The 25849-nt window shown below is 38.3% G+C and overlaps 1 protein-coding gene across 4 annotated transcripts; it reads left to right on the plus strand.

Moving 5' to 3' along the window:
- The first annotated feature begins 227 nt into the window (after positions 1-227).
- Positions 228-25659, plus strand: LOC113527852 (cohesin subunit SA-1). Of its 4 annotated transcripts, none has more exons than XM_026915985.3 (32): positions 228-360; positions 2104-2211; positions 2393-2495; positions 3585-3767; positions 5494-5590; positions 5776-5852; positions 5982-6186; positions 6425-6576; positions 7861-8058; positions 8146-8244; positions 8318-8397; positions 9209-9316; positions 9475-9574; positions 11236-11350; positions 11426-11529; positions 11605-11691; positions 12359-12451; positions 13889-14089; positions 15019-15086; positions 15328-15415; positions 15738-15821; positions 16257-16349; positions 17051-17213; positions 18952-19088; positions 20307-20408; positions 21699-21829; positions 22201-22317; positions 22433-22587; positions 22690-22831; positions 23282-23362; positions 24758-24851; positions 25114-25659. In XM_026915985.3, exons 2-32 carry the CDS (start codon positions 2165-2167, stop codon positions 25159-25161), a joined length of 3552 nt encoding a protein of 1183 aa, XP_026771786.3. In that variant the 5' UTR covers positions 228-360; positions 2104-2164; the 3' UTR covers positions 25162-25659. The 4 variants fall into 4 exon arrangements, with proteins under 4 accessions (XP_026771786.3, XP_034166209.2, XP_026771788.3 ...); XM_026915986.3 differs by having other exon boundaries at positions 231-360; positions 2109-2211; XM_034310318.2 differs by lacking the exon at positions 20307-20408.
- Positions 25660-25849: the final 190 nt, after the last annotated feature.

Consider the following 25849-nt stretch of genomic DNA (forward strand, 5'->3'; position numbering starts at 1 on the left):
ATAAGTGAATAAAATAATCTATAAACATATAGAACATAAAAAGCTCAGTCTTGTCTGTGATTTAGCCATCATTCACTATAAACTTTGCTTTTTGCCGCCAGATTGAAGCTGACCTATGATTCGCGCGCACAGCTCCTGGTAGCGTTGCTGGGGAGAACTTTATAAAACAACCAATCACAGCTTACCAAGTGCTGTTTCCGGCCAATCCTATTTATTGACTTTTTAGCCAATCAGAACGCGCCATTTCTGAGGGGGACTTTTTCGCGCGTGCAGTAAAGTTGCTGAACGCTGACAGACTGTTAGCTTTATATGAAAGAGTAGTAGTGTACAGCCAGGAACGTCTCAAAAATTAAAGTGCCGGTAAGATAAATCACCATCATACGCTGTTAGCAACATTAACTAAGAACAAGAAACCAAAAGTTGTAGCATTACTTCACCAGAACCTCGATACCTAGCCGTTAGCTAGCTGGAATTATTATCAGCCGTCATTTTTCTTGACAGTGTCCGTTGGCGGTATTAATTTATGCGCTTTTAATAAATACAAAACTGTTCTTAAAATGTAAAAATAAATGTTTGAAATTTGACAAGCGTTAATTGAAAACGTTGGTTAACTTCTCCACAGGTAGCTTGGTAGCTAGTTGAGCAAACGCTAACAGTCCTGATTAGCATGTGCTAACGTTTGCCAGATTGTGCGAATTTTTCGTCAGAAATTGTCTATAGTAATATTAATATTAATTTAACACACTACAGGTGAATAGGTTATTTAAAAAAAAATAGAAATTACAAGCAATTTGTCAGTTATTTTTTTTTCCCTGTCAGAATATAAAATGTGTTTAACTGAAGGCGCTCTCCAGAGAAAGACTTGTACAAAAAAGTTTGTTGCAGTATAATTTCTTTATTGTTGAAAAATCCTATGTAGGGTTATTAAAAATATATATATTTCATTCCATTTTTAGTATAACATTCAACAATAATCAACATTTTTGGAAAATTCCTCTGTAACCTCCTGTTGGGAATAGGAATTAATACATTTTCATGAATGCAGGTCATCTAGAAACAAATGTTGGGTTCTTACTATAGAAAAAAAGATTTAAAAAATACAATGTGCTTTAATGTGGTTTCATTTTAGTTAGTGGGGTTTATATAGCTTACAAAGGAAATTGATGTACATATTGCAGTAACACAATTGACATACGCACTGGCCATTTTAATAGGAAAACTTATGTAAAACCATTTCTGGTTTGAGAAACTGCAGATCTCCAGGGATTTTCACACACAACAGTTTCTAATATTTACAAGAATGGTGCGGAAAACAGAAAAGCTCCTGCTGGTGGAAATGCCTTGTTGGTGAGAGAAGTGCCAGGTTCAAAATGGCAGGAAGAAAAACAGGAAGATTGCCTGGACTTTTTCTTATCTTCCACTGTCCAGTTCTGATGTTATGATATGAACATTAACTGAAGCTCTTGACCTGTATCTGCATGATTTTATGCATCGTGCTTCTGCCACATGATTGGCTGATCGGATAATTGCATGAATGAGCAGGTTTTCCTATTAAAGTGGCCGGTGAGTGTATATCAGGAAACAAGCCTATCAGGGATGTGATTGAGCTGACTGGACAGGGCTTAAAGTCTTCTTCAAAGTTGCTAAGTTCAGATAATCGATCGAGAGTGGACAAAAACAGTGAGATTTAAACTATTTTTGGTGCATTTTAATATTTTTAATACTGTGGTTTAAGAGAGGACATGATAAATTGCAGTTATAACCAGAAAGTGAAAAATGATTGATGTAATTTCCTGACCAATGATTTGTTGTTAAGACCGTTAAAAGCTTAATATTTGGCCTTTTTGGGCTTAGCCCATTTGTATACTTGTCATTTCTGCTGCAGTGTCTTATCTTAAATTGAATGGACTGGATTCCTAGATTTCATAGACTGCTTTAAGTTAGTTTGTTCTTAATTATGCAGGATTTTAAATTCTTTTTTCACTGGTTGGAACAAGTGACTCCAGTTACTTAGGCAGATAGCTGTGGAACATTTTTAAACAGTTTCACTGAAACAGTTAAGTTAAGGAAAATGATAATGGCTCAGATTGTTTTGTCATTTAGAGAAGGTGGTGCAAGCTATCTTTATTTGGATAAAGCGCCGCCATCGTCTCCTCAGCGGGACATGAAAAAACCGAACAACATGGTGCTGGCAGAATCTGACCTGGACAGGTGAGTGATGTATATTATTCAGACTTTGCTCATATAACCATGCCATACATGTTCTATTAAAGATTTTTTGAATGTGTAGAACTTGGGATATTTATACAGCTGTATTGCACATTAAAAATGAAAACCCTGGTGTCAGTATAACAGCTGATTTGTTTTTGTGCGTGTGTGTGTGTGTGGATAGTTTGAGTCCTGAGGAGCCAGATGATGTTTCAGGATCTGATGAAAATTTTGAACCTGTCATGAAAAATACAAAGAGGAAACAGGGACCGGCTCTGGAAGCAACAGTGAGTATAAGTGCTTCTTCACTAAACGATTGTGAACCCTGGGCTATTCGTATCCTGTGTGTGTGTGGGTGGGTGACTTTCCCATAATAAAACTCTACCTCCAAAAGTATGAGGAGTTTCACTGGTGGTTATGGTAGTGACTTGATAGGCATGAGTAGTAAAATACCTGAAATTCAAATAAACAATTTTGAAATGAAACAGGCATATCTCTTGTGATTTTAAAATGTGTGTGCTATTGCCATATTTTTCTCTCTTGGAGTGAGAGAAAACATGATACACATCAATTTTGTTTTAACAGCAGTGTGTGAATATAGCAGTTTAATCTTTAGGGAAAATAAAGAGGACCAAACTTTTACTTAATGGCTGTCCACACTCTCAAACAGAGCCAAGTGTGCCAGTTAACCTTCAGCTGAAAATGTAGAGGTGTTTTAGTCCAAACCTTACCATACAATGTAAAAACACACAAACAAAAGAAGTTGTGTGTTTCCTGGGGCTGAATCTCAAATGGTTTTCTAAACTAGAAAAGCACTAGAAGGCAACTGTGATTTTGAACTTGAAGATAGCAGATTTTGTTTCAATCACAGGGAAGAAATGTAAGATTAATCTACCTAGAGATAAGAAAACATTACTGTGGGCAAATAAATAAAAATGATCTGAAACATTAAAGTGCTTTTTAAAACTGTTTAAATTGCTGGCCTCTTAAATCTGCCAGAAACTGAGCTTTTGAGAAGAGCAAGAAACTTCACTGGCCACTACACTAGCCTACTACTGACGGTTTTTGTGCTGATAGAGAAGTAATTCCAGACAGAGATATTAATGAGGACGTCTGTGCAACTGATCAATCGATGGTCTGCACTATTTTTAGCTTCACCCATTTGTGCCAGCTCAGCACTCATGGTGTCTGGACAAAAACGGTTCAATTCAACATGTGTACTTGCTTTGAGGTGGAAGTAGTGAAAAACATGGACGATTATAGGTATTTTGCTGAGTGATGCCGTGCCGCACTATCCACTGGAAAAGCACCAAACCTTTCTTTGTATTGCAAAGAGGGACTGGTGTGACTAAGCAGTCTGGTCATCTCTTCCTCAGCCTTCTAAACGGAGTAGACGGAGAGCAGACAGCAGCACCTCCAGTTCCCCACTCACACACACACCTGGAGCTTCTCGCACACCAAAACACACACTCGCCCCACAGCCTGAGACGGATGGAACAGAAAGGAGAAAGAGGGGGAGCATGTTTGAGGCTGTGAGATCAGGACGCTCTGCACTGGTGGTGAGAGAAAGGAGAAAGTGATTTATAACAGTCTCATGTCATTTCCACACAGAATTACACAGATAAATTACATGTACAGGTGAGAGCATTCTCCGTGAGGTCAAGTGTTTTGGATGATTGACATTGAAATATGTTAAATGAAAGTGTTAAATGTGTGTAATAAAAAATATGATTCACATTCACATCATTTAAGGAAAGACAACATACTGTTTACCAAAGAACAGCCTAAATTCTCTAAGCTTTAACTTAGGGCTACAGCTCTCTTACTCACAATCATTAGGCCACATTTATCAAGCATGATATGGAAAAATTTATTTGAAAATTGTTTGTAGCAGCAGTTCCACATGAAATTTGGTATTTATGAAAATCCTCTTACTTGTTCAGTAAAATGTTTTTATCCTCAGAGCTCATGAGTTTGTTTACATGTAAGGAGACTGTGAACTTCTAATCATATAATTGGCGATGAGTTATTGTAAAAGTATATAGTACACAATAGTGTACATTTTCAATTAAATCTTTTCTCCAATTGCTTGTCTAATGTCCCTTGTGAAACCAGGAATATGTTTCTGACTGTTCCAGGAGAGCAAAGCAAACAAACAGCGTTTTAAGTGGCACTCCACGTATAATTACCATTAGAATTATTTGTACAGTGTTAGATTTGTTAGATTTGCCTTTGCTGTAGGCCTATTTAAATAAATAAATAAATAAATAAGTGAAAAATCTCTAGTCAAAATTATCAGCCTTTTTTCTTATTTGGCCGAAAACCAAAATTGCTGTTTTGACTGTTTTCGCCCGAAATATTTTAACTGATGTTAATTATATACTTATTTAATGATAGTTAAGTCAGACATACATTGATGGTTTTTTATTTCACATTAATGAACTAAAAATCACAGTGATTAACTATTTACAGTGACAAAGCGAGGGCACTGCGTCAGCACATCTATGAAGCTGTGAGCTCATAACACCTTCGCAACTGTCACTCATTCCGGATTCATATGTTGATTGGCTCTTCTGCCGTTTTTATTAGGGAACAAAGAAGACGTATTTTTGCATTCTGTTGATAATATACAGAGCTCCTACACAAAATATGTAAAGGTTGGCAGGTCATTTAAATAATAATAATTAATATTATTATTTTCGGTATTTTCTGTCTCACCTGTGCCCTACGTGAAATTCCTTTGTCCATCCCACTGCTTAGAGCCAGGGCTGAGTGACCAATAAGGGACTGATCTGGTATGTCTCAAACTGCAATGAGCCCCCTACTCCCTATTATGCTGCGTGCAGTCATTGGGCACCTCAAATACATCAGGTTTCCCTAATTCCTTTCTGCTTTCCAGCACAGCACTGTGTGCGTTGGTGCGAGAGAGACACCTACAGTCACTGAGACGCTTAAAAAAAAAATTTAAACGTACCCGTTTCATTGTGGGATGTGCTTGGTGTCTATGATTTTTATTGGTGTAGATATCAGAATAACTTCCACTTCTGCCTCTGAGAAATTCATGTTTTCGGTTCTTTGTGAGCTTTACCTTGTATGGAGTTTGTGTGCATCACTAAATGCAGATGAGCCATGTTGGTAATGTGCTTTGCACTTTATGGGTGATTGCATGCATACATTGATGAATGTCAAGTACAAAGAAAATCAGCATTACAGAAACTTTTGTAAGTCTGGCAGGAATTATTCGTTTGTTTTGGCTTACGCAAACTTTCTAACTGGTTGCTGCAGACGGTGGTTGATGATTGGCTGGATGACTATAAACAGAATCGGGAGGAGGGTTTTCTAGAGCTCATTAATTTTGTTGTTGAGTGCTGCGGCTGTAAAGGTAAGTCTTATTCTGTTATCTGACTAGACACCAGCATACAGAAAACAGGCAGTACAACACAGCAGCACTAGATTTAGTATTAGCATTATGCTTGCCATCATCATCAGATGTATGTTAAAGTGTAAGTTGATGGAGTCTCTGAAACCTCTAAAACTTGTACATGTGATTATACTGTTGGGCTTTAGGAATCGTAACAAGGGAGATGTTTGACGTCATGCAGAATGCTGATATCATCAGTCACCTGACCAAAGAGTTTAATGAGGTGAGCAGAGTGGGGAGCAGGGGTCAGTGTGAAGGTCATGGTAAACAAAGGAAAGGAAACACAGATTACACAGATTTTAATCAGAACTTACAGTGTTTCCACGTTTTTACTGTGCTCTCTGTGCTCCAGGACTCAGTAAGTTACCCCCTGGCAGCAGGGGGGTCTCAGGGCCGACGTTTTCGCGATGGACTGTGTGAGTTTGTGTATCAGCTGGTGCAGCGCTGCAGAAACAGTCTGCTCTATGATGAGTTTGTGTTCTCAGCACTGATTGCCTTCCTCACGGGGCTCGCTGATTCGCAGGTCCGAGCCTTCAGACACACCAGCACGCTCACTGGTGAGGTATTTCTGATTGTGGTCTGTGGTGAACCAATGATGTGTTGAGGTTAAATATGTTAACAGTTTAATCAGTGCATGCACAGAAAACTCCTCTGTGTCAAGTTTTGCTTATTCTTAGCTCTAGCGTGTGTGAATGTGTGCACGTGAATGTGGTGCACTTTGATAAACTGCCATTTTGTGCTTGACCTAAACAAATAGCTATAGGAGCTAACTCTATAGTGTGTGTGTGTGTGTAGCCATGCGTCTGATGTCTGCTATAGTGGCAGTGTCTGCTGTGGTGTCTGCTCAGGCTGACACAACACAAAGACGCTATCAGCTGGAGAAAAACAAGAGTGCTGCACACAGAGCAACTGAGAGACTGGAAGAGCTCCAGAACTCCTACAATGAGGTCTCTCTCTCTCTCTCTCTCTCTCTCACACTCACACACACACACACACACACACACACACACACACAGAGGTCTGTCTCAGATTGCACACTACTGTACTAGATATCTATGCAAATATGTAAAAAATGTACTATTTATTAATAATTTAGCAAGCAGCATTATCTACATCTGGTAACTATGGTAACCTGTCATTGTATATTTTGGCACGTTGTATAAAAGTTTATGTAAGGGTTTATTAGCCACTGTAAAGCTTATCTGGTTTAAAATGAGAGCCCCTTGTGACGCCATCCTCAAACCTTACAGTATGCCACATATGGTTACTACAGTATCATTTGAAGTGATAGTATTTTGGACATCCTGCTCAGGGCCAGTGAAGTGTGGTTTATGATGCATACCATGATGGTCTACTAAATAATGTGTGAAAGCAGTATGCTATCTGTAGTACAGTTTTTAAGTCAATACAACTGACTTTCTTTGCTAAAGAAAATGGATCTGAGTGGATATTTACTGCTGGCAGATCCATATGTGCCAGCTCAGAGGGTCCTCTGGAGCCCGAGCACCCATAATGTCACTTGATGGAGTGTAATATCAACTATATTACATGTTGTAGTGTCCATTTCAATCTTGTATACTGTCTGTTCAGTGTGAATGCAAGGTGTTCATTTTCAGCAGCAACTGCTTATTTAATTGCTAGATCCCATACTGCATGCTGCTGTACTAAATAATATGGTAAAGTATTAAGCCCTTTGTGGTAACGGGCAGCCTATGGCAGTGTACAATATGCATTTATCAGATTTTTAAAATTTTTTATCTTATTTGTTGTCAAAAGGAGCAAGGCATCTCATTTTTTTGCATCTAATTTTTTTTGTCAGATAACTGCGTTTTGTATATGCACTGTAACATAGCTATGTAGTTGTAAATTTTATGACATCACAAATTTGTTGCCCGTTATGAGTGCCCCGAGTCTTTTACTTGACCAATAACAAAAAGAAATTATAACGTGTTATAAATAAATAAAGTATGCTTATATGTCCCCATTTTGTGTCCCGGTGAGCTTTAATGTGAATTTGCGAAAATTGGATTAAATGTTATGTTTCTCAATTAGCAAAAAAAATTACAGATAAATTAATTCTAAAAATGATTGCTTCATCCTTTTTATAATTATAATTTGTTAATAAATTAATAAATCTCTGGTCTCCAATATTGTTTATATTGAGTAAATAATTGTTTTGACAACCCTGTGTGTGTGTGTGTGTGTGTGTGTGTGTGTGTGTGTGTGTTTAGCTGTTGGAGCAGCAGGAGGAGTTGCGCTCTCTGATGAACGGGATCTTTAAAGGAGTGTTTGTTCATCGGTATAGGGACAAAGTTTCGGAGATCCGTGCTGTGTGTATGGAGGAGTTGGGGGTGTGGCTTAGAGAAAACCCTGCCTCCTTCCTTAATGATGGACACCTCAAATACCTGGGCTGGATGCTGCATGACAAGGTACACACACGCAGGAATGGGAGTATTAGATCAGAACAGAGTGTAAGTGACTTCTAAGTGTTATTATCTGTGTGTGTGTCTCCACAGCAAGCTAGTGTTCGCTTGCGGTGTGTGTTGTCCCTTCAGAAACTGTATGAGGAGAAAAGTTTCATCGGCCGCCTGGAACTCTTTACCAGCCGCTTTAAGGTGTGGGTGTGTGTGTGTGTTAATGTTTTTTTTTTTGACTGTGTGTTAACCTTTGCTGTGTGTGTGTTTAAAGGAGAGGTTGTTGAACATGGTGCTGGACAAAGACCCTGATGTTGCTGTGGAGGCGGTCAGACTGCTGCTGATCATTAAGCAGTGAGTGTGTGTTTGTCTGAGTTTGCATGAACTACAATTCATCCGAGTCATAATCCATGAACAAGTCTTTAACAGCATTAAAAATTTCTAGAATGATAGCACTAAGCATGTGGCTCAGCCTGGCTTCAGTGTAATTCAACTGTAAAATTTCTTATGGTAAATAAATAAACCAGTGATGTATATTTACACGTAATTTTCTTGGGACACAGTGAACTTTAGAATAGTTTTTAAAAAAGAGACAGTTGATAGTTAATTCACCACAGATAGAAAGAGGCTCATCATGAGAGGCTTTGAAGTTTCTTTTTATCACAGTAACTGTCTAACCTTTTTATCATGGCTTCACAATATTATATTTTAACCGTTAGAACCTGATGAACATACTTTTTTTCTCATTATTTTCAGTTTCATGACTCAAGAGCCTCTCATCATTCAGAAATAAGCTGCACTTTGTTCAACAGATGGACATACAGATGGACATGTGTTTTTTTTTCTCTTCTCCCCCAAAGTTATGTGATAAAATGTCAATGAGTAATCGAGTTTAAGAAAATACTTAAATGTTTAGCATTGTGTTCAAAACACACTCACTGCATTTGATATTATGTCTAAGGTTTTATTCACAGTAGAGAGAAAATAATTGGTTGTTCACAGCTTTGGTTTTATCTATCAGTTAGCTAGTGTGTTGACAACATTGATCAGTGTCATAGATATACCAAAATATCCTGAAAAGGGTTTTGTTCGTTTACCTCTAAAAACCTTACCGCTTGCTGTTTCACACTAATCATATTTAATAATCATGTTTGTGTATGTGCAGGAAGACGGAGGATGGTCTGTCTGAGGAGGAGTGTATGCGTGTGTATCCACTAGTGTTTGCTGCACATAGAGGACTCGCTTCTGCAGCTGGAGAGTTTTTGTACTATGTGTGAGTTCATCACCATCCTCATCCTCATCATACCTATACACCACAGGTACAATCAGCTGTGTGTATGTGTGTGTGTGTATGTGTGTGTGTATGTGTGTGTGTATGTGTGTGTGTATGTGTGTGTGTGTGTGTGTGTGTGTGTGTGTGTGTGTGTGCAGGCTGTGTACTGAGGTGGATCGTCTACTAGAAGAAGGGGAGATAGAGAGGCGCAATGTCACGTTCCTCAACCTGCTCACATGCTTCTTTATTCAGAGCAAGGTATCATCAGTATTACATCACATAGCACATAGAGGTTAGAAATTTCATTGCAAATTCACCAGTCTTTTATTTTTATTTTTAATCCCTGAATGACAATTTAATCATCTAAAAGGTAAAATCTGAGGTTCTCAAACCCAGAGCAACCTTTACCAACATTGGCTTCTGTTTGCATGGGACTTAACAGTAACAGTTACTTGGATTGTTTTGCTTATTCTTTCTTTAGATTAAGTGTTCTTTGACAGGCAAACGAGCATTTTCACCATCTGTGCTGGCTTTTTTTTTTTTTGTTGAATAGCATAAAAGAGATGGAAGTTTTTCCTGATGGAGCATAGTATTTGCACTCATGACAGTGTGGCAGAACATTTCAGCCGTGAGCTGTGGTATTTTGTCTTGTCACATGCAAAGCTGTTATCTGAGTCAGATAAAGGTCTATATTTTCGCTCAGTGAAGTGTTTAAAATGTGAGGTGACTGCACATTTTTGACTGCAGTTACAGTCAGGTCTGTTATAATTTGGACAATGACAAAATTATTGTTATTTCACCTGTCTACCACAGTATATTGGAGTTGAACTAAAATAATGAATATGAGCTGAAAGTGCATTATTTATAGTATTAAGTGCATTATTAGTGCAGTATTTACATCTAAATTTTAGTCCGCAGCAGGCTCTGATGGCTTCTCTTCTTTCACTGTATAGTGCAGTTTTCAGCCACTAAATGCAGTTCTAGCACATCTGGCTATTAATAATTAATAATTATTAATAAAAGCAGCGATTTTAATCAACTTAAAAAGAACATCTTTATCTTCAGTGAAAACTAAAAATTTTAGTCTTTTATCACCCTCAGATTTCCCCTGTTGCTTTTTAAATGAACAAAATGAACACATTGCTTACACAGGTTTTAATTCCCTCGTAAATGGAACACCAGATACAAATGCACATTGCCATAACAGGCTTGCTAAAGTGTTTCTCTCTCTCTTTTTTTTTTTTTTTTTTTTTTTTTTTTCTTTTCATAAAATACTTTTATTATGCTGAGCCCTTTGTGCTCCTAAATTGCTTTATTAAATTAATTCAGTGGTGGGGTGTCTTTCTGCATCCTAGTTACTGCTTGCTAGTATTACTGTATATTAGCTTTTTTTGTTCTCAGGAATAAATAACTTTTAATCACGAAACAAGTTAAGAGTATCATAGGATCTTTCTGTAACCATGAAGCATCAAGGTTAACATAGCACAGATCAGCAAAGCCAGATCTGGAGTTTATTTAGTGGTATGTGTGACTGAGCTGTGTCCTGTACCTGAGCCACTTGCCCAGCACATAATTACTCAATTCCTTTGTCTAATCACTCTTGCAAAATGAGCATGCAAAGATGGGAGGGAAAAAGGGATTTCACCATTGTATGGTCTACTAGTTCTGACATGTATCATTTAGTTATCACTGAGGTTTTTTCATAGAAAATGTTTTTTTTTATTTTATTTTTTTTAACAAACATTTTTGTCTTTGTTTTTGTTAATGAAATTAACACGGTACCCTTCCAGATATAATTAAAAATTCGACCCTCACTCCTTGCCCGAGTTTTAATCTCTGGAGTATCAGAGAGCCAGAGCATCTAATGTGCCATGTTGTTAACTATTAGTATTGTTAATGTGTGCATCTGTGTGTGTCAGTATCATGAACATGCTTCGTACCTGGTGGACAGCCTCTGGGGTGTGGCGGTGTCGGAACTTAGAGATTGGGAGACAATGACATCACTGCTGCTTCAGGAGAATGGGGAGGAGAAAGGTGTGTCTTTGCAAATGTTTTACTTATATATGCGTCTGCTGTGGAGTCTACTTACTAAATAAGCGTGTGTGTTAGGGCTGAATGATGATGAAGAGGCCGCTCTGATTGAGCTGATGATGTGTGCAGTCAGACAGGCAACAGAGGGAACTCCACCTACAGCTCGGCTCCTCGGGAAGAAGGTAGAGGGAGGGAGGGAACATGAGACTGGCTGATACACTGACTGATGAATCAATGTGCATATGTCTGTGTTTTAGAATTTGAAAAGCAGAAAGCAACAAACTCTGGAGAGGAAACGCATCACCAATCACTTCATACCACTGCTGCCTCAGTTACTCACTAAGGTAAACACACGCCATGTAAGCAGATACTTGAAATCAGTTTCATTAAAATTCAGGAAATTCTTTATACAAATGCTTTAAAAGCTAATCAGATGGGTGCTAATGGTTAACATAATAACAGCTAGCTAAACCAACAGCTCATAGCTAAATAAATAAATAAATAACAGGAGCAAATTGGAAAACAATAACGTTAGATTGATTGCAAAAAAAAAAATGCAAATAATCTCATACTGCCCAATATTGTCCGTGCCAAAAGTAGAAGCCAGACTTTACTACTCTTAATGTTTCAACTTGATATGATAATACAGAAGAGATGCAGTTTACTGTTTAAGTATTTATGAAAATAGAGCAGGTTACACATAAGCTTCCTATTCTATGACATATCGTCTGTTTAGAGGCTGCACTCTGGCTGATATGATAGCTAATCCATCTTTAACTGTAGCTTACACCCAGAGCTAGACATACAGTATATAGGTGAACTGTAATGGAAATGCTACAATTAGCTGGTATCCAATCCTGGAGCCGTGTGTTCCTGGGATGCAGATTCACTATAACCCTGACCAAGATGAAGCAGTTACTGAAGATTAATGAAAAAGAAATGAAACATTTCTTTGTTAATATTCATTTACGAATGAAGATGCACCCAGAATTCTCTCACTGTCTCTCTTAGTTTTCTGCAGATGTGGATAAAGTGGTGTGTTTGCTCAAAGCTCCTCTGCATTTTGATCTTGAGGCTTATGGCAGCACAGGCCGTCTGGAGAAGGTGAGAACAAAATTACATAATTTACATTACAACAAGTTTTTAATGTACTGAAATAGGATGTGAAAAACACTGTTGCTGTTTGACTTTGGGTAACTCAAACACTTTAAGCCCATCTCTAAGCACAGTGAGTATCACCAATCCAATATGTGAAAACAAAAACATGAATGTTTTCCAATCAGGGTTTTAAAAAAAAAAAGAAAAGAAAAACAGTACTGGCCAATTTTCACGATTAATTCAGTTAATCAGGTTAATGATGTAACATGATTTTCAAAATGTTCTAATCGAGATTGATGTATGTTTGTGTGTGTGTGTGTGTGTGTGTGCATATATGCATATTTAAATTATTAATTAAAACATCCACAAATGTCTTCTTTACCTGATAAATGCCTCCTACAGCCGGCGCTACTCACAAACACTATGATCTTAAAAAAAACAAAAAAAAACACCAAGAGAAACAGGCAGCAGCAGCACTTCGCTGAGGACTGAGCTCATAGCAAAGAAATATATCACTTCAGAGATATGGAATTGGTACAGGTTTGAAAAATCAGATGAACAAGTTTATGTAAAATATAAAGCTTCATTACATCCACAGCGGTAATTTGCTGGTCGGAATTACGTGATTTTAAACAGATGAAGCGGGAAATTGACACCCCTATGTTCATATTTTGTTAGCAACAAGCTAGGCAAATAACTCGAATGAGCGATGTATATTTTTCTTCTCAAACAGCGAACTGTATAGTCAAACGAATATTGAATGATTAATCTTAAGCTAGTACTTGTATATACAGTGTAACTCATTTAAAGATAAGAAGTTTTACTTTGTTTATTTCTGATGCTGTGTGCAGCCATGTTGATTTGATGTCACTTCGTAGACGGGGAAGGAACTTGGATTTGAGAAGAATACCCTAAGTTTATGTCACAAAAGACATGGTCCCCATTTACTTTGTCGAGAAAGAAGGGTTCACCAAGTTGTGCAAAAATAGTAACAGCGCCATCTATAGCAAATAGTGCAATGTTTATTATTATTATTTTTTAAGTATCCTTTCTTTAAATATTCTTTATTTAAAAGAACCATTGTTTGCTGTTACCATTTTTGCACATCTACATTTTCCATGTAAGAACAACAACAAAAAAAATGAAAACATAATCGAGAATCATAAAGTTGAAAAAATCTTTTTGGCAATATCGCGCAGCCCTAATACCACCATCCTGCACTCTTACTGGTAGTTGCCAATCACTTTGCTTCTCATCTGCATAAAGTTAAACTTTGCTCAACATGGTTGTATCACTCATCCCACCTACTTCAGTGGAAATCACTAAAGCTCTCACTGAAAAAGAAAGAATTTCTCTTGCTTTGTTGTCCTATCTCTGCCAGTGGGAACATGGTAAAACAAAATGATCTCTCTTTCTCTTTTTCTCTTTGACTGGTTGTCTCAGTATTTGGAGCTGTTGTTATCTCAGGTGTGTGAGATTGTGGAGAAGCATCATGAAGAGTGTGTGCTGGAGGCGTGTGTGCGTGTGTTGTGTGTGTTGTGCTGTGATCAATACACGTTCTCTGTGCGTGCTGAAAGAGTTGTCAGTCAGCTACTTGACTCAATGCTGGAGAGATTTAACACACACCTCGCCGATGTACTGCAGGTAATGACGCACACCTCTTGCTTGCTGAAGTGTGCACACACCTCATCAGTATAAGAATTTGATTGTAAGAATTTACGATCATTCATGTAAAGAATACAAGCGTAGACCAAACATACATTTCAGAAACCAGTTTGGTGACAAAGGTTTCAAAATCAGCACTCTAAATTTATAATTTTGATGATGATGATGCCCTTTGTTTAAAGCTGTCAGGTACTAGAACATGCCTGTGCATCCTTGAAGCATAACTATCAGCTCTAGCTGTTAATCAACCCAACCCATACCTGTCAATCAGCTGATCAGCCATACCCTAAAAATAAATACCCTACATACCACTCATTATCCTGTTGTCTATCAGTTATTTTCAATAAGTTTGTACATTTATATTTCCATTGTTATATTTTGTATATTAATGCCTACCTTTCTTCTACTTACTTATTAAACTTGTGTGTGTTTTACTTGTGTGTTTCTCGCCTGTCACGAATGAGTTCTGCAAACTATCAATGAGTTCACTTAATCTGATCTAAAGCAATTATCCTTCAGATATCTGGAAAAAAAAAATTACTATTTCTTATTAAGATGAGCCAACCATCAAGTCCTATCTCATTCTGAGATTATTTTGTCCATTGCACTGGTACCACCATTCAGTAGAATAATTATTAATTTTTAAATAATTTCTAATACGTCAGTTAATAGTAAATTTTCCCACCTGGCATACCCTACACCTTCTATACGTCCCCAAGCTGTCAACACTAATAATTTTTTTTAACTAATAATTAATGATACCATACTTTATCTGTTTGTACATGTTTTGAAGTTTGTCAAAACAAAAATGCAGCTTGCTATATTACCACAATGCCCTCTTTTCTGAAGGTGTGTTTATAATTACAGACACACTCATCTAACATCATCTAACTGTGTGTGTGATTCAGGGCACAGCTGATGAGGACGATGTGTACAGTGCTGTGACTTCCCTGAAGAGATTGGCCGTTTTCAGCAGGTGTGTTCGTGTTTAGGGTTTTTTTTTTTTTTTTTTTTTTATGCACAATGTGTGTTAAAATAATTAGGATGGCCAACAAAGTTACAGCAAAACAGCAATGCCACATGTTAACTGTGTTATTTGGGACAATAACCACCGCATATTTACAGTATTGAAATATTTTCAGTATTGACTGATAGATATGGAGGTACTATTTTTCGGTACATTAGCGCACATTGGAATTTGTGTGTGTGTCTGTCAGTGCAAGAGATCTGACTGTGCTGAAGCTATTTGAGCCATGCTTCCTTCTGTTGAAGACTGGAGTGGAGTCCAGAGAGGTGGACAAGGAGGTAATGTGCCAAGTTTAGATTTATGACTGGGTGATTAAAATGGACAGTTCTTTATTTGAGTACACCAGATACTAGACACTAGAGTAGGACACCAGAGAGGTCCTGTGTAATGGTGTAATATATTTGCTGAGTTGTGTTGATTGTGTTTGAATGTGTTGAGCTGTGTATCTAATGTTGTGTAGTAAATAATTGCTTATGTAGGTTATGTAGTTGATGGTGTACAGTACCGTACGTGTTGTATATTAGATGATAGAGGTTGCATTATGTATGTTGGGTAGTTGAGTTGTGTACTAATTTTTGTTTTTATTATTGTTAATTGCAGTTGATGTTGTGTGCAATGAAGTGCGCTGCTTTCCACTTGCTGTGGGCGAGAGTGAAGATCTCACAGACACCTCAACCTGAGAAGGTACATTATCTTTAAATGTTTGTCTGCCCTCACACTGGTACAGGGGAGAACAAATCATAAATTAGTATTAGTATGGTGTTCTTAACAAAGTGGCCAGTGAATGTACATATCAATTTTTTTCTGAATCTGAAAGTCAGTAGAGAGCACAGTTTTTTTCCTTTTTCTGGTTCGATATGAGAAATGCTTTTTAACTGCAGCAGCTGTCAACAGACATCTGAACCAATATGTTCATCAGACAACTACCAATGAAAACCCAATAGCCTGGCCCACATAATCTGCTTGTTCAAGACTCTCAGACTAGTGATTTGTCCACTCCTGTGATATGACTTATCTTACACGTTTAGGAGAGTGTGTATTATGCCAAACATGTAAGAGCATAACTGCACATGCTGATCAAATTAATGCATTTGTGTTTATTGGTTTTCTCTCTCTCAGGCAGAGGTGAAAAATTTGTTGAAGCAGGTTCGTTCGTTTTATGTGGTGTGCCAGAGCTGTCTTTCTATGAGCAACAGTCTTATCAGGAACCAGGTTCTTCACAGCCCCACACACACACACACACACAATTTGCACATTAATTTCTTTCTGTTGGGATGAAAGTAGGAGTAGAATATCTCAATATTAGGGTGGTACATGTCCTTCGAGGCTCTCTTTTTAATAAGTCTGCATATTGAACAATACATTCAACAAACTATTTAATAAAGTAGGCTATTATTAGCCTACCACCTACATTACATAAGGTGTAATAAACATTAAACTTAATCAACCCACACTCCCTCCACTGAAAAAGTAGCTTCCTCTTTATCTTGAACTAGGAGAGGCTATAGGGGTTTTAAAAAACATACTTTAAGTAATCACACTGCTTTTCACAGGCCATTATGCTGATACATGCTAGCACTAATAACACACATGCGTACACATTCGAAAATGTCTCCCTTTTCCAATGCCTGTATTTTTTTTATTTTATTTTTTTTTGGGCTAGTTTCATGTGTTTTTGTGCAGTGCTTTAAGCTGTAGTTAAAATTTTGCTGAGACCCAGCAACCCTAAGGAAAACAAGCAAAATGAAATGCAGGTTGTGCTGGAATGATAGTGGACATAATGATTCTGCTATAAATGTGTGTTGTTAATATGATGTGTGTATATTATTCCATGGTCTATGCTGGGGCAGAATTTGATGCTTCTCTTTCTCTCTATCACACTCCCTGTTTTTCTGTTTGTTTGTCTCTCTTAGGCCTTTGAATGTGTGTGTGATGTGTTGGTGGTGTTAGGACAGGGCAAAAGCAGAAATGCTGATGCTCAGAGTGTGTTCGTTTCTCCTGATGACACACTCAGGGCTGAGATGGCCTCGTTCCTAATTGATTACGTATTCTCTGACGCTGAGGATGAGGACACAGGTACACAAATGTAGTTACTAAGCGTTGATTATTAAACTATAATTATGTGGCTACAATGTTTTAGTGGGCAGATGCAGAAATTATTAACCTACTTAGTATTAATTAATCAGGGACATCACATAGCATTTTATTTAGCTCTTTTCATGTTTCCCTGGTTTAAATAGTGACTTTAAATAGTTGATTTTAAATGAAGTGCATTAGCTACCTACATTTGTTAGCATGGTTTGAGTAGGGTTGCAGTGGAGAACAGGTTTAAGAGTTTTATTTGCACCAGTATCTCTTGCTGACATATAGCTTTTACCCAGTATGTTCTTATTGTCAGCTAGTGTTGTCTGTAGATATTTAATTGCCTGAATTTAATTTTCATATTTTCTCACTGATTTCTTGTAGACGTTATTCATAATGAATAGCCAAATTGTGATGTCTGTTTATATATTATACATATTACACACACACACACACATGCATACATACATAAATACATACATACATAGATCAGCCATAACATTTAAAACCACCTGCCTAATATTGTGTGGGTCTCCCATGTGCCACCAAAACAGCTCTGACGCATCGAGGCACAGACTCCACAAGACCTCTGAAGGTGTGCTGTGGTATCTGGCACCAAGACATAAGCAGCAGATCCTTTAAGTCCTGTAAGTTGTGAGGTGGGGCCTCCATGGATCGGACTTGTTTGTCCAGCACATCCCACAGATGCTCGATCGGATTGAGATCTGGGGAATTTGGAGGCCAAGTCAACACCTTCAACTCTTTGTCATGTTCCTCAAACCATTCCTGAATAATTTATGCAGTCTGGGAGTGCTCATTGTCCTGCTGATAAGGCCACTGCCATTAGGGAATACCGTTGCCATGAAGGGGTGTACTTGGTCTGCAACAATGTTTAGGTAGGTGGTATGTGCCAGTGTAACATCCACATGAATGCCAGGCTCCAAGGTTTCCCAGCAGAACATTGCATAGAGCATCACACTGCCTCCGCCGGCTTGCCTTCTTCCCATAGTTCATCCTGGTGCCATCTCTTCCCCAGGTAAGCGACGCACATGCACCTGGTTGTCCACATGATGTAAAAGAATATGTGATTCATCAGACCAGGCCATCTTCTTCCACTGCTCCATGGTCCAGTTCTGATGCTCACATGCCCATTGTAGTCGCTTTCGACAGGGGTCACCATGAGCATTCTGACCAGTCTGCAGCTACGCAGCCCCATATGCAGCAAACTAAGATGCCCTGTGTGCTCAGACACCTTTCTATTATAGCCAGCATTAACTGCAATTTGTGCTACAGTAGCTCTTCTGTGGGATCACACCAGACGGGCTAGCCTTCGCTCCCCACGTGCATCAGTGAGCCTTGGACGCCCATGAGACTTTCACCAGTTCACCGGTTGTCCTTTCTTGGATCACTTTTGGTAGGTACTAACCACTGCATACCGAGAACACCCCACAAGACCTGCCATTATGGAAATGCTCTGACCCAGTCGTTTAGCCATCACAATTTGGCCCTTGTTGCTCAGATCCTTACACTTGTCCATTTTTCCTGCTTCCAACACATCAACTTTGAGAACTGACTGTTCACTTGCTGCTTAATATATCCCACCCCTTGACAGCTGCCATTGTAACAAGATAATCAGTTCTATCAATTATTTACTTCACCTGTCAGTGGTTTTAATGTTATGGCTGATTGGTGTATATACACACACATAATATAATACAATACTTGTTCATAGGTGTGGATGAGGAAGAGGAGCTGAAAATCATTGCTCTCCAGCGCAGAAGGAATCAGCTGGCAGGTTACTGCAAACTTATCATTTATGGAGTGTTGGAGCTCAGAGCAGCAGCTGATGTCTTCAAACACTACAGCAAGGTGTGTGTGTGTGACATATGACACCTAGATTTTTTTTTTTTTTTTTAAACTATTAAAAAAAGTTACTTTTTTTTTTTTTGTTTTGAAAAATGCTATTATTTTGATAACTACAGCAACAGAAGTTTCCCTGAATGAAACAGAGATGCGTTGTAATAAAGTGGATAGATATCATTTATTTTCAGTGTGAGTTACAGCGTCAGTAGCTGAAGTGAAATGGGTGTGTTCAGGCATCATGACAAAATTAAGTTTAACTGGTGACCATCGGTGGGAGTGAGACATGGTAGGACGTATGATGCTTCATTTTCTCCACTATAAAATAGAGAGAGAGAGAGAGAGAGAGAGATAGATATATCAAGTGTCTTCAAATATCTTGTAATGTTATATATGAAGCTTGAAGACGTATCTCTAAAAGTAGGTATCCTGGGTGAGTGCAGTGTTTCAGGTTGTTAATGCACCACCAATCAAAGTTAAGCAAACTAGTAAGCCTGAAACACCAGCACACATATCAGGTAGCCTATTAATTACCATTTTCAAAATTTTATTTTTATTTATTTATTTATTTTTAACTGTTTTGACCATATTAGGATTAAAACTTGTTTAGTGACTGGTGATAAATACATGGACATGCCAATTAGCCATCAATAGAATGTGATTCAGTTGACTTAAGGTAAAACATTGATCATACTTAGAAAGTGACTAGAATAGCTAATGCTAACAGTGTAAATAACCTTGTCAGTTATAAGAACAGCAATCCGTCAAGTTTCAAGCTGTGACACATTATTTACCAGCGTGAGCAAGTGTGAGAACATCAATATTAGATTTTTGGATTATGATTATTGCTTAATAATAATATTGTTACAGTACTGTATTTTTAACCGTAATAAAAGGTAAATAATAACAATAAAAATAAAAAAAAAACATGACACTGATAACTCTGAATGATGCTGAACAACCATTTCATACATACATTTATACATATCTCTACAGTTCTATAATTTCTTTGTAAAATTGTATAGTAGTTTAATTTGTTTTAAAACAAAACCCTTCTGCTACATTGTCTATATTATCTCATCTCATCTCATTTTATGTCATATCATTCATTTGTAAAGGATGAGCCAATCCAGAGTGTCTCAGTTAGGGGTGTGTGTGTGTGTGTGTGTGTGTGTGTGTGTGTGTGTGTGTGTGTGTGTGTGTGTGTGTGTGTGTGTGTGTGTGTAGTTCTACAGAGATTTTGGTGATATAATTAAGGAGACTCTGAGTAAGTCTAAGATTATGAGCCCAGTGGAGAGTGCAAGGACAATCTGCCTCAGCCTGCAGCAGGTTTGTTCAGCAGGCTCAGACCTGGTTTATACTTCTGCATCCATGTATTTGTGAATTCATGAGAGCATCGTGAAAATGAAAAGCTAAAGGGGGAAGAAGTGAAGTAGTGGATGTGATAATGCTGAGGATCCCTACTTTCTAAATCACAGATACCGTGCTATTAGGTATTAAGGTCAAGGGGGATTTGGGGATTTTTTTGTGAAGTCAAAGACAAGTGTGGATATAGCATATTAAAAGAGAATATATAATAAGCCCTTACCTAATGCAATCTCTAAAATACACCCAGAATAAAAAAAAAATTAAAAATTAAATTTTTTTTGGTCAATTACATTTCAAAAAGCCAGTTCCCTGGTGGACTGGTGGCTAGCATGCGGCACTTTCATTGTCACAGCCAAGGTTCAATTCAGGGAGCCAGTCCCAGCCACTGGAGGGTTGCACGAGCCAGTGACTCTCAGTGCCGGTTTCAAGCTCGGAAAATGGGGAGAGTTTCGTCAGGAAGGGCATCCGGCGTAGAAACTTGTGTCAGAATCAAAAATAGGAGGATGGGTGATCCTCTGTGGTGACCCTGAATGGGAGCAGCTGAAAGAGGGGAGAAAACATTTCAAAAAAAGCCACAGACTATTTATTTATTTATACCTATATGCTTATTCATGTGCATTCACAACTCTCTCTAAAATAGCTTAGCTTGCTGATTCTGGAGTTCACAAACTTCAAGTTTAACACTGATGGCTAAAATGAATGTGTAGAAAATTTATAAAATGTGTATGTCACCATATAATGTAAAATGTTAATGTCACTACAAAAATATCACTGTTAATGTTTAAACAATGTGAATAGAAGGTAGTATATCAAATCTAATATTGAACTGAAAAATTATCAAGTCTGAAACTGATTTATGAAAATGTGTAGTGTGGACTACTTATATTATTATACATTATATACATTATGATTATACACTAATATATACATGGGGGGGGGGGGGGGGGGTTCAAGAGGATCAGTCAGAATATACTATGGTATGAATATACTATGGTATGGTATAGTTATTAGTTGTGCTTAGAACAAAGAAAAAAGATACTACTGTTAATATTACAGTGACTTTGGCTCTAGAGGTCACTAGAAGTCATTCCTAGTTAGTATAATAAAAAGCCTATTAGCTAGCCTATTAGCTAGCAGGCCTCAGTGTTTAAAATTTGTACTGTTCTCCCCTTTAGCAACTCTTATATGTAACGCATTATTTGTGTACACTGTCCAAAACCATGTTTCTTTACTGTGTGTTTGTGTGTGTAGCTGTATTCTTCATTAGGTGATGAGGCTCATGATGAAGAGATGAGGGACATCAGAGATGTGGCTAAGAAACTGGCTATGAGCTTTGGCATTAATCTACAGCACATCCGCAAACCACTCATCGCCCTGCACCAGTCAGTACGCACGCGCACACACACACACACACACACACACACACACACACACACACACACACACACACACGATTGTGTCTTGATCTGCACATGCATATCTGATTTTCATATAAACCACCACATACAAACAAATAAATAAAAATTAACATAATTTATGCAAATGTGTTCAAAAATATCCCATTTAAAATAAAAAAATAAAAAAATACCAGTATTAAGATTCATGCCAAAAATAATGCAATCAATATCTAAACAAGTGTTTACAAGAAAAAACCCTTAACAGTAGAAAACTAAAGCAAATGTTCCTTTACTACTTAAAATCTTATTGAATGTATGTGTGTTATTGTGTTCACTATTTGTGTGTGTGTGTGTAGGGATGGTATCCGGTTTGCGCTGAGAGAAGATGATGAAAGTGATCATCCCAATCTAAGCTTTCTGGAGATCCTCAGTGAATTCAGCCACAAACTCATTAAGCAGGACAGGACACAGCTGTGTGTCTCATGCATACACTCACTCAGTATTAAATGTGAAAAGTGATTACATTTTATTTAATTATTCTCTTTAATAAAATCTGTCCCATCTCTCCCTGTCTGTCTCTTGCTGCAGATTGGATTATCTGCACAGTGTGAGTGAGAGTGCGAGTGTGAGTGTAAACACTGCGTGTGTGAGCATGTATGAGCGCTCACTGCGTTCTGGATCCAGAGAGACTCCTGCTGTCTCTCCCCCACACACACCAGCCAAGAGACGCAGAACCACTGAGAGTCAGTATACACACACACACACAAACGGAGTGATGGGATTGGATTTTCATCTTGCTTGCACCTTAAGAGTGGTTGTGTGTGTTTGTATGTGTGTGTGAGCAGGGTCAGTCAGTAGCGGTTTGGACACTCCTGCTCTCACCTCCACGGTTATACAGAGCCGAGTAGCGCACGCACATCAACAACCTCGATCACCATCAACAGAATTCAGCTCAGATCAGCCATCAGAGGATGACTTTGTAGAGGGGTAACATCTGACTGTCTGTCGTATCTATCTACAGCATTTATCTGCCAGGCTGTCTATTTCTACCCATCTGTTGGTTTATCAGTCTTTTGGTCTGTCTGTTTAAAGCACACATGTTCAGACTTTATTTTTGGTAGCCAGTATGAGAGAAATAAGAAATAAAGAGATAAATAATAAGCCTGCCAGATGTGATATGCTGGAATAGTGCTGTGTAGATATTTTACTGACTGATTATATGTCTTCATTACAGCAGCTGAGCCCTGAGAAATTAAACAGACATTTGTCCTGAACTTATTAAAATATTTATTTTACCAACATGGCTGGATTTACTATTTATTTCATTTGTGGTGCTCTGTGACATTGTTGGCCTGTAGAATTAACTTCAGAAGCGCTCATTCTCACTCTGTGTGTGTGTGTGTGTGTGTGTGTGTGTGTGTGTGTGTGTGTGTGTAGGAGTATACAGAGGAAGCTGATGCCTAGCAGGAGGGAGCAGGAGAGTTCTGAACACAGTGATGTACAATCTCAGCTCCATATGTGAGCATGTGAACAATGCTACATTTGTAATAAAGTGTAGCAACATTGTACAATCACAGCATTAATGGCATGATCTGTATATTTGTCACAGCAGTCTGTGTGTAACATTTATTTGTGTTTAGCTGGATCCTGATTAGATTTTAGCCAAATGCAACTGTGGTAATCTGGATCGCAGTCCGATCCTCACCCTGTTCCAAAAAGGGGCCATCTGCGAGCCAGTTCCAAAGAGCATGTTCCCTACAAATGCCTTGCAAATGCCATGTTTTGCCCATTGTCTCTCATCCTCTTTGAGGGATCCAGAATGATCATTCAGATACAGTGTGTGAATGGTGGTACACATCAGGTTCAGTTCCATTTATCTGTTCCTACGATTTCATTATTCCTATAAGAACTGCTAGGCAAGGGTAAGGCCTCTACTATTAAAGTATGCTTGGCTGCTGTTTTGGCTTGCCATGCAGGTTTTGGGAACGCAACATAGGTGTAACACCCCCTTATTTTTTTGGTTTATCAAATGGCCAGAGGGATTTGGCTGTGGTGCTGGGTGCATTATCTCTCCTTTTATTTCACCCTCTGGATCTGGTAGACGTCAGGGTCTTTGGCTTGCATTGGCGTCAGCAATGCGTGTTAGTGACCTCCATGTTTTGACAGTAAATTCCCCACTGTATGTAGTATGTGCAGGGCGATGCTCAGGTTTTACAAGAATCTAACCTTGCATTTATCCTTAAAGTTATTCATACCTTACTGATGTCACACTATTGAATTATTCATGCTATATTCTCTTGTCTTCAACTCTGAAGAGCAAGGGTGACTGAACAGCTGTTTGTTTCATGGGCTGTACCTCACTTGCGTAAACCGGTCACAAAACAGTGCCATTCGCACTGGTTTTTGGAAATTATTGCTTTAACTTGGCTGTAGCATCTTGTGGGCTTGTGTGGTCAATCCCCAAATCCTGGGCCTTGTTTCAGGAAATATAAACTGAGAATGTTTGCACTGTAGCAAGCTGATCATTGCTGCACACATTTGTGAGGTTTTCTAAACTTGATGTGACTAATTCCACATTGGTGCACTTACTGTGAGCTCACAAACACATCATTTTGATTGACTACATTTGGAATCCGACTGGCATAAGATAAGCTTGCCAAGCTATTAGGGAGACACAGAAGTGAATGCTAAGAGTTCTTTAGGTTAAATGAATCAAGAATCTGGCTAAAATGTGTCTGAGAGCTCTAAGTGGTATGAGTTATAACAGAATTTATTATTGTGTCTTGAGTACATTTATACTTGCATCTTAATGATGTAAACCACCTGATGTGAGTGGTTTATCTAATATCTAACTGTCAGTTAGATGTTTGATAATTGTTATATTTGTGTAATTGTGTGTGTGTGTTCGTTCAGGCTCTCTCTGATTGAGGAGGATTTTGAGGAGGAGGAGGAACCTGACATAGAGGACTATGATGAAGACTCAGACGGGGTTGGTGCTGTATCTCTGGTGAGAAGAAAACAAATCTATGATTGTGTTTGCGTGTCTGTGTTCGTTTTTTTTTTTTTTTTTTTTGTCTGTTTGTTCAGGTGAGTACTACATGGATTTGTACTGTGTAGTAACAACAGTTTTAATTCCCTGATACTTTCCTCCTGACACACAGATCAAGCAATGTCTGAAGCAGCCTGCTAAGAAATCAAACTAAATTACAAATGATAAGCAGTCTATTTCTCTCTCTCTCTCTCTGCCCCCCACCCTCTGTGTCCTGCAGCCATCAACACGCCACTCCACCAGTTTCCTAGAAGACCTGTTTGAGTGAGAAATGCACACACACACTGCTTAACTTTGTGACCACAGGTGTTTGTTGATGTTAATTCTGTTTGAGTGTTAATGTTTATGAAAGTTGTTCAAAGCAGATATGTACAGATGTACAAGTTTATTCATTGTACACTATAATAACTGTATGGTCATTTGGTTAATAAATTGCATTACAACTAAAATAAAGACTGAAAAATAAAGTCTAATCAGTGGCACAGATCCTGAAGTCCAGTCTTCACAATGGACACAAAGCACCACCTCTTCTTGCATGTCGAAAAACCACTTCAGAAACATGTCCGGTGTGGACTGGCCTTGAGAAGAACAGTACATTGGCTCTGTGTCAGTATGGAGTTCTTCTGGGTTCAGGTCCAGGATAAACCTGTTGAAAAGGTGACCGTAGTAATTAAATACTGAAGCATCCTGATCGGGTGCTCAACAGTGTCTATGTCAGTGCTGGAATTTGTTTTGATTTCTTGCTGGTATTAAAAAGATAATGTCATCACTTCTACTTTTCATCACTTGTACCCTTCGTTATTTGTGAAAATGAAGTGATGAGAAATGAGGAGACACCCTAAACTCTTCTCCTTGAAGGTAGGGGACAGTCAGTGTTTTTAGTGCAACTGCAGCTCAGCTCACAAGCAGCAATGTTTTACTGTGGCTTCAGCTGGTGAAATGAAATTCTGTACACA

Source organism: Pangasianodon hypophthalmus, chromosome 13 (assembly GCF_027358585.1).
Source record: "Pangasianodon hypophthalmus isolate fPanHyp1 chromosome 13, fPanHyp1.pri, whole genome shotgun sequence".
NCBI classification, from domain to species: Eukaryota; Metazoa; Chordata; class Actinopteri; order Siluriformes; family Pangasiidae; genus Pangasianodon; species Pangasianodon hypophthalmus.